Below are 9,283 nucleotides of genomic sequence, written 5' to 3'. Positions count from 1 at the left end.
ACAAAGTGCTTCAAACTGTCCCTTCATCATGTTTTAAGCAAGTTCCTCATAGCACACTTAGAACTCGCTGGTTTATTTGCTGACGTAACAGACGGTCCTGCCACCTTCACTCTGCCATTTTAGTAATAAATTGGAGGTGATGGAGTATATTGTGTGTTTGTAGACATCTGTGTGAGATTGATCTGTCCATTCTGCTTCTGTTTAGTTTTTTTATCTCGCAACACTTACAATCTTAATTTAGGTCAATTTTCCACAATTTGACTTACTTTTTAAAAAGTGAAATCTTCAAAAATCATAAAAGAGACCATGTGAAAAAGAACTCATATGACCTCCACTGTCCCAAAAGAGTTGTTTAATATGGTAATATTCAGGCATAGCATTTCCGTAATTAGTCAAGTTTTAGTGAGAAAGAAAAACAAAATCTCTGAAAATACAAATTTAGAGGTTGATGCCATCTTTTGTTAAGGGACATGCTCATAACACAGTAGGATCCCAAAACATGGAACACCTGACACAGTATTTCCACAACTCTATGCCGCCCTTGTGTGGTTAAATGAGTGTATTACAGAAGTAAACAGTCTTTGGATTGTGTGTGATATATGGATACACTGGTCAAAAAAAATATGCAGACAGAAAGACAGGAGAAGGAAGAATTTGGTGAGCCATTTTACTCAGGTCAGTACCATGAGACTGGACTCTGCTAGTCAACAAGCTCCCATAGAGTGCTGCAGAGATGTATTTTTGTAGACCAACCCATAAGTTAGCATCAAACTGGTTCCTTCCACAAAAACCCAGTAGGATTTTTCCATTGGCTTTTGGATTATTGCAGAAAATAAGCTGTGTGACCAACAAAAGTTGGACTTTTTTTTACAGGAACTCTCCTTTTATGAATTTCGAAGTCTAAATACAGTCACTAGAAGTAAACAGCTAAACGAACTATAAATGAACTCTTTCAGTCATTATTTAAAAACTTCTATCCTGAAAGTTTCATTTAGAATAGTTTGCAAGAGCACAATTATAAATGGAATGAGGCTGTGAAAGCGAGTTATAAGTAGACAAGTTTGAACGTCATCACACTGAGCAGGTAAGGTCCCCAATAACCTCTGTAATCCCATTTAGACACTTGTTAGCAACTGCCTTTTTCAAGACGAGGGGATATTATTGATGCACTTTATGTTGTAGAATAATTTGTAAAAATATGTTGAGCTTGTGTTAACCCCAGACTTTATTTCAGACATTTAACCAAAAAACCATTGACTTCAGGACGATGGAACCAAAAGTGCTAAAATGCACACTGGACTACAAAATCATCCCTGCAGCACTCTGTTGAAAAGATTCATGACCTGATTAGCATCTGGTGCTAAGGATAATGTTGTGAAAGAGCCTGACTGACCATTTGAAAATCCTGCCTCTTTGCAAACAGGGCAAGAAAACTTCTTGGTCGCCTGCTTTCAGAGCTTCACATTATGTGGATTCTTGAATCTCTTCATGTTTGATGTACCTCCTGCAGTCAGATGGAGTCATTTCCTCAAGGTCCAATCACTCTTATGGGCCCAGTACTCTTACTCTTTATGGTTTTCATGTTGAACAAACCCATTGGCAGGAAGCCTCTGAGGAAGCGTCAGTCCTCACGCCAAGCAGCCTTGATGGGGACTAGGATGCGAGAACCACATCTCCCATACCTAGCAGCGTCAGTATTCACACTTGTGTCCTAACAGAAGTCAGAGACATAGTCAAAGTCCTTGAAGTACTCCTGGTCTTTCCGAGATAGGGTCCGGCGTTCACGAGGAGGCGTCAAAGTCGGAGCTTCGTTCGTAAACTCGGCGTCGAAGTTACTGACGTCTTCTTTTCCCTTCACCGCGGGAACGAAAGGAGGAGGAACTCTCTTCTGCAAAAGTGCATCCCACTCCATATTCTAAAGAGTGAGAGAAGATGATTCAGTCACATTATCACTAAGATTGCAACTTTGGCATTATTGTACGGAGTCCATAAGGGAACACAGAGATGCAACAAAATGAGAGATGTGAGGAAAACGTATATTTCAATGGCTTTTGTGTACACCCGAAAAACTTTTGTGTATCATTTTCCCACAAAAGTATTGCATTTCACCCAGAAAGTTTACATTCACAAACGTAAGAAACTCTACATTTTCTTACAAAAGTATTGTGTTCCCCTGAGAAACTTTAAATTCTCCCACAATATTGCATTCTCCCAAGAAACTTTCTCTCACAGAAGTACTGCATTTCCCCCAAGAAAATTTATTTTTACAAAATTATTGCTTCCCCTAAAAAACTGTACATTTTGTTACAAAAGAACTGCGTTCCTCCAAAAAACATTTAATTCTTCCACAATATTTCAATCCCCCAAGAAGCTTTAAATTCTTTCACAAAAGTATTGCTTTCCCTAAGAAATTTTACATTTTCTTACAAAAGTATTGCATTCCCCCATAAACTTTAAATTATCTCACAAAAGTATTGCGTTCCCCCAAGAAACTTTGCGCTCACTTGCAAAACACTTGCATTCTCTCACAAAAGTATTGTCTTCCCCCAAGAAACTTTAAATTCTATTGTGTTTCCCTCAGAAACTTTACATATTCTTGGAGGAAACAATGCTTTTGTGAAAAAATGTACATTTTCTTAGGAAAAGCAATATATTTATAAAAATTATATATATATATATATATATATATATATATATATATATATTTTTTTTTTTTTTTTTTTTTTTACATAAATATTTTCTTGGGGAAACGCAATACTTTTGTAAGAATTTTTATTTATTTATTTATTTTTTTTTTTAAATAAAAGTATTGCTTCCCCTAAGAAACTCTAAATTTCCTTACAAAAGAATTGCCTTCCCCCAATAAACTTTAAATTCTACCACAATATTTTGTTCCCCCAAGAAGCTTTAAATTCTCTCACAGAAGTGTTGCGTTTCCCCAAGAATTTTTTTTTTTTTTTTATATAAAAGTATTGCTTCCCCTAAGAAACTAAATTTTCTTACAAAAGCATTGCGTTTCCCCATGAACTTTAAATTCTCTCACAAATGTAGTGCGTTTCCCCAAGAAAGTTTACGTTTTTTCATAAAAGTATTGCTTCCCCTAAGAATTTTTTAATTCTTCCACAATATTTTGTTCTCCCAAGAAAATCTGCATTTTCTCAAAAAGTATTACATTCCACTGAGAAACTTTTGCATTTGCCATTGAGAAACTTTTGCATTCGCTTGAGTTTTAGTTTTAACCTTCCATCCCATATTATTTCCATATTTCCAAGAATTTTGCGACTCAACGCAAATATTTTGCAAGCAAACACAAAGTTTCTCTGCAGAACACAAAAGTTTTGCAAGAGAACGCAAAATCATTGAAATACATTTATTCTAATCTCTCTCTCTCACTCTCCCTCTTTTTTTTTTTTTTTTTGACTATCACCATGTCCCTTTAGGGATTTAGTATTATTGTGGCAAGTCAATAAAGTGTTCATACCCTAAAGAAGGGTTGTTTCTTGATGTCCTCTGCATCTTTCTCACTGGAGCCCAGTCGTCTCTCAGGATTACGCCTCAGCAACTACCAACGAAGAACAGTTTCAGTTCACAAACACACCTAATTAGAGAACAGCTTTGGGAAAGAAAAAAAAAAGAGAGTCTTACCCGTCTCATGATACCAATGGCCTCAGTGGAGAGGAATCTTGGGTAACGTACTTCATCATTTACAATACTATCGAACACCTCCTCCTCATCATCACCTGGGAAAGGTGACTGGACACACACAGATTATGTATCAGAAATTGTTATCAGATCATTTCTCAGAAAATAAGACTTACTTTTTTACCACTTTGCATCTCCAAAAAGTATGTTGATTTAAAAATGTTTAAATGTTTGTACTGACAACAAAAATACTGATGAAAATCACACTTTGTGGTGAACTTCAGTATACTTTGTTAGATTTATGCTTATTAAACAACATAATAATGAGCAAGAATTGCACAAACACACATACCTCTCCAACCAGCATCTCGTAAATGAGCACACCAAGACCCCACCAGTCAACAGCTCTGGTGTAGGACGTGTCTGTTAGAACCTCAGGAGCAAGAAATTCTGGAGTCCCACAAAATGTACTGGTTCTGTCACCATGACCCATTCCTACAGGACAGAAGATAAAAACAAGACACTAAAAAGACAGAAAGAGGGAGATTAAGCTAATCTTTTTGCTGTATGTGTAATCCGTCTGGTTCTATTCAACAGCGCATTCAGAGTGGGATTTGAACCAGTGTTTCCAGTTCAAATTGGAGGCGGGCATGCTAACTATGATGCTAAAGATCACAGGCTCTAGGGTCAGTCGCTAATGCGCCTCTTGAGATCAGAAGAGCAAGGTTTACCTACACAGCTTGTACTAGGTGGCCTCCGTCACACTCACCCCCCCTAAAACTTACTCCCATCCGGGTCACGGCACTGACGTAACCCCTCCAGTTCTACTCAACCTACTCCGAGCGGAATTTGAACCGGCATTTACGGCATGGAAGTCGGGCGTACAAGACACTAAAGAGCACAGCCTCTAGTGTCAGTCGCTAATGTACCTCTTGAGATCAGAAGAGCGAGGTGTACCTATACAGCTCTTACTAGCTGGCCTCCGTCACACTCATCCCCCTAAAACTCACTTCCACCCGGGTCACGGCACCAATGTAACCCCTCCAGTTCCACTCAACCTGCTCTGAGCTGAATTTGAACTGGCATTTACAGTATGGAAGTCGGGGGTTCAAACAAAAACACTAAAGAGCACAGCCTCTAGCGTCAGTCGCTAATGCACCTCTTGAGATCAGAAGAGCGAGGTTTACCTATACAGCTTGTGCTAGCTGGCCTCCGTCACACATTAATCCCCCTAAAACTCACTCCCGTCCGGGTCACGGCACCAATACAACCCCTCCAGTTCTACTTAACCTACTCCGAGCTGAATTTGAACTGGTATTTATGGCATGGAAGTCGGGTGTGCAACGAAAGACACTAAAGAGCACAGCCTCTAGCGTCAGTCGCTAATGCGCCTCTTGAGATCAAGTGAGTGAGGTTTACCTGCACAACTCTTACCAGCTAGCCTGTGTTACATATGCAATGCAGTGCGTTTGACATGATCGTTCATTTCCAGTAACAAATGAAGTTTACTTTTAAAAGTAGCACAACTGTTGTCAGCTGTAAATTCAGCTTTGATCACAGAAATAAATTACATTTTAACATATATTCACATAGAAAACAGTTCTTTTTCATTGTAAAATTATATTATACAATATTACTGTTTTTACTGTATTTTGGTTAAATAAATGCAGCCTTGGTGAGTGTACTGTAAGAGACCTCTTTCAAAATCATTTAAAAAATCTTACCAACCCCAAATGCCTGAATGGTAGAGTTATTAAAAATAGTATGCAGTGAGCAGCACATGCTGTCACTTCCAGATCACTCTGATCTAGTAGTGAACAAACATCATGTTCTTTCTCCATTAACTCCATCAATGTCATTACGGTGGGTACAGTCTGTGACTCACCCTCTTTACAAAGCCCAAAGTCTGCAATCTTCACATAACCTTCAGTATCCAGCAGCAGGTTATCCAACTTCAGATCTCTGACAAACACACAATTACATTCATTAGTTAACATGCTAACTTCTTTAGTTAACATAAACTAAGAATGAACCAAGAACAATTTACAGATAATGTACTCACCCCCTTGTCATTCAAGATGTTCATGTCTTTATTTCATCAGTCGTAAAGGAATTATGTTTTTTAGGAAAACATAGGATTTTTCTCATTAAAATGGACTGATATGGTGCCCTGAGTTTGAACTTCCAAAATGCAGTTTAAATGCGGCTTCAAACGATCCCAAATGCAGTTATAAACGATCCTAGCCGAGGAAGAAGGGTCTTATTTAGCATAACCATCAGTAAAAAATAAAAAATCAATAAAAAAAAAAATATATACAGTTTAAATACTTTTTAATCTCAAACGCTCGTCTTGTCTTGCTCTGCCTAAACTCTGTGTATTCTGGCTGAAGACACTTAGAGTATGTCGGAAAACTTCAATCATAATTTCTCCCTCAACTTCAAAAATCATTTCAAAATCATCCTACATCGCTGCAGAAGTACCGACACAGTCTTTGCAAAGTGAACATGCAAAGAAGATCAAACACCCTCAATAAAAAATGTAAAACAGGGGAGAGCATGAGATGGGAGTTTTTCGACATACCCTAACTGTCATGAACTGGAAAAAACAGAGGTCGGAAAGAGCAAGTCAGGACGAGCTTTTGACATTAAAAAGTATATAAATTGTATTATTTTTATGAAAAGAACCGATCGTTTCGCTAGATAAGACCCTTCTTCCTCGGCTGGGATCATTTACAACCACATTTGGGATTGTTTAAAGCCGCATTTAAACTACATTTTGGAAGTTCAAACTCGGGGCAACATAGAAGTTCACTATATGGAGAAAAATCCTGAAATGTTTTCCTCAAAAAACATCATTTCTTTATGACTGAAGAAAGAAAGGCATGAACATCTTGGATGACAAGGGGGTGAGTACATTTTCTGTAAATTGTTCTGGAAGTGAAGTTCTATGAATGACCGACAGTATTTTCATTGACATTAACACATTAACAATAAATACTGTAATAAATGCATTGCTCATTGTTCATTTATTTTAGTTAAAACCTGAGTTTATGAAATCAGCTGTATTTGTGTTTACTCACCGATACACAATCTTATTATCATGAAGAAACTGAAGCCCCAAAACCACACATGCAGAATAAAACCTGCATCACACACACAAACACACACATATAGGAAAAATACAGTAAAACACTATTTTAAAGCACTATGTATACACAGAAATCCAGGAACAAGACATCAAAAGTGCACAATGGTTCTTAAACCAAGACACTGAACATTTTACCTAATTCACCCATGATGTGCAGTAACAGCAACTAGTGTGGCATGTTAACTAGGTGAGATAATCACACTTACACAGAGCGTGTTTCAGAGAATACATCAGCGTGTATGTGCATCATTAGGTCTCCGCCGGCTGTGTACTCCATGACAAAGCACACGTGTTCTGGCGTCTGAAAACACGCAAACAGGTTGACCAGGAATGGATGTTGCGCGCTGTTTACTGTCTCGAAGATTCGCTTCTCGCACATCAAACTGGAAGAAAGTGGAGCGAGTTTAGACTGAAGACTAAACGAACTGTAATGTATCTAGGTTCCCATTTTAAGTAAGAAAAAAAATCACTTCATGCAGTAAAGTTCACTAGTTATATTTATGCTAAGCTAATTTTCTCTCATGCTAAACCTTAATCGCCTCACCTTTCCACCTCGTCTCGTGCCACAATGTCCCCTTTCTTCAGTGCTTTAATGGCGTACACTTTTCCTGAGCGTTTGTATTCAGACAGCAGCACCTGGGAACACACAGATATCATGCTTAAAAGACAGTTGAATCTTCATTCAATTAGGAAAATTAAGTAAAGATCAAGTTTCCTGAAGATATTTAGTAATTAATTATTTAGCAATCAAAACTTGATTTTTGATTGGTAATATGCCTTAGTAAGAGCTTCATTTGGAAATTTTAAAGGTGATTTTCTCAATATTTAGATTTTTTTGCACCTCAGATTCCAGATATTTAAATAGTTGTATCTCGGCCAAATATTGTTCAATCCTAACAAACCATACATCAATGGAAAGCTTGTTTAGCTTTCAGCTTAATTTCAGCTTTCAGATGATGTATAAAGCTCAATTTCGAAAAATTGACCCTTATGACTGATTGTGTGGTCCAGGATCATATATATATATATATATATATAATATGTATACAAAAATTTAAATTTAAATTAGAAAGGAAGCTGATAATAGAAAAAAACATTTAAAATAAAATAAAAAATATAACAATAGTAGTACATAAATTGTGCACTGTTTGCACAATTTTTTACTCTACTTTTTTTTTTACTGAAAGATGTCTCCAATAAGGAAGAGAATACTCTTTTTTTTCTCCAAGATGCAAGCAGTAACTTAACTATTAAAAAAATGTTGTTAACTGAAATTAAACTGAAAAAAAAGCTGAAGGACTAAAATTTCTACAAATAATACAAATAATATAAAATAATAATAATAATAATGATGAAAATTACTACCACTTAAAATGAAAAAAAATAAAATAAATAAAAATAAATAAAAAGCTAGAAAACCTAAAAATAAAAACAAATTAAAATATGATCAAAAACATTACTGTAGTACATAAATAAATTGTTACTAGTCCGTTTGTCCAGAAAAGTCATCGTCTAGTTAGAAAGTGTGAAAAATAGTGGTAAAACATGTTAAATGCAGAATGCTTCACTCTTAGCAGTAAGCATAATCAAATTAGGCAGGATATTTAAAGCAGCACTGTATAAATTAAACTAAGTGTGGGCGGATGTGTAAGACTTTTTGAAGTGCCTGTGCCGATTCTGTCTGACTAGCTGCTTTGCTAATAGTTTTGCGACTGAACATGTTCCAGTTACCTTGCCAAAATGTCCCCGGCCCAACACTGCGATCATTCGGAAATCCTGAAGAGACAGAGAGCTTTTGGACGGCCTGTAAATGCACACACACACACACACAGGCCGGATGTAATTAAACTGAGGGGAAGAGCTGGTGTGAGGTCAGAAACAACATCACAGGCATCATGTACGTGAGAATGTGTGTGTGTTTGTTTCATGCGGTGTCTTGGCCCGCTCTGGAAAACATATTGTGTGCTGGTGGGACGTGTACCTGCGCTGGGAGTTATGGGAACTGGTCCTGACAACCCTCTCCGCAGGAACGGGATCAGGGGGAGAGACCGGCTCAGACACTAGGCCAATATCCACCTGAGAAACAGATTATTATTATTATCAACAGATTATAACGGTTTCCTTTTTGTTATATTTGTGTGCTGTTAATAGCTTAGCTTACATTCTTTAATTTCCTTTATTTTGCACTTTATTACTTCACTTTAACTGCTAATATTACTTTTTATGGTGCTGCAACACTCGTAAGACAGAAGATAAAATAATTTCTACATAAAATTAAGTCTCTCAGGTTTACCGTGTTTGATGTTTGTGTGTTTTTCCTCGTCACAGATGGAGGAGAGTCGCCGTCCAGTTGGATCTTCTGGATGGAAATCTCACTGCTGAGGAAAGTCTGAAGTTTGTGATGTCGGTCGGGAGAAATTTCAGGTGATCGGACGTGTGTTTGCGGTGTGTTACAGTACCTGCTGTTGTGTGTGTTGCTGTGCTGTGTGTAGC

The 9,283-nt window shown here is 37.3% G+C and overlaps 1 protein-coding gene across 1 annotated transcript; it reads right to left on the bottom strand.

Annotated features, from left to right (window-relative positions):
- Positions 1-337: 337 nt before the first annotated feature.
- Positions 338-9,278, bottom strand: LOC127162751 (serine/threonine-protein kinase N1; the record flags this gene model as incomplete). Its single annotated transcript, XM_051105607.1, has 12 exons — positions 338-1,915; positions 3,482-3,562; positions 3,646-3,753; positions 3,995-4,137; positions 5,528-5,604; positions 6,723-6,785; positions 6,997-7,173; positions 7,335-7,426; positions 8,522-8,594; positions 8,772-8,866; positions 9,084-9,165; positions 9,250-9,278. Coding segments are annotated over 12 exons (1,224 nt in total), but the record flags the coding sequence as incomplete, so codon positions are not given.
- Between the last annotated feature and the right edge of the window lie 5 nt (positions 9,279-9,283).

Source organism: Labeo rohita, chromosome 3 (genome assembly GCF_022985175.1).
Source record: "Labeo rohita strain BAU-BD-2019 chromosome 3, IGBB_LRoh.1.0, whole genome shotgun sequence".
Lineage (NCBI taxonomy): Eukaryota > Metazoa > Chordata > Actinopteri > Cypriniformes > Cyprinidae > Labeo > Labeo rohita.
This window is presented reverse-complemented; position numbering and strand designations above follow the sequence as displayed.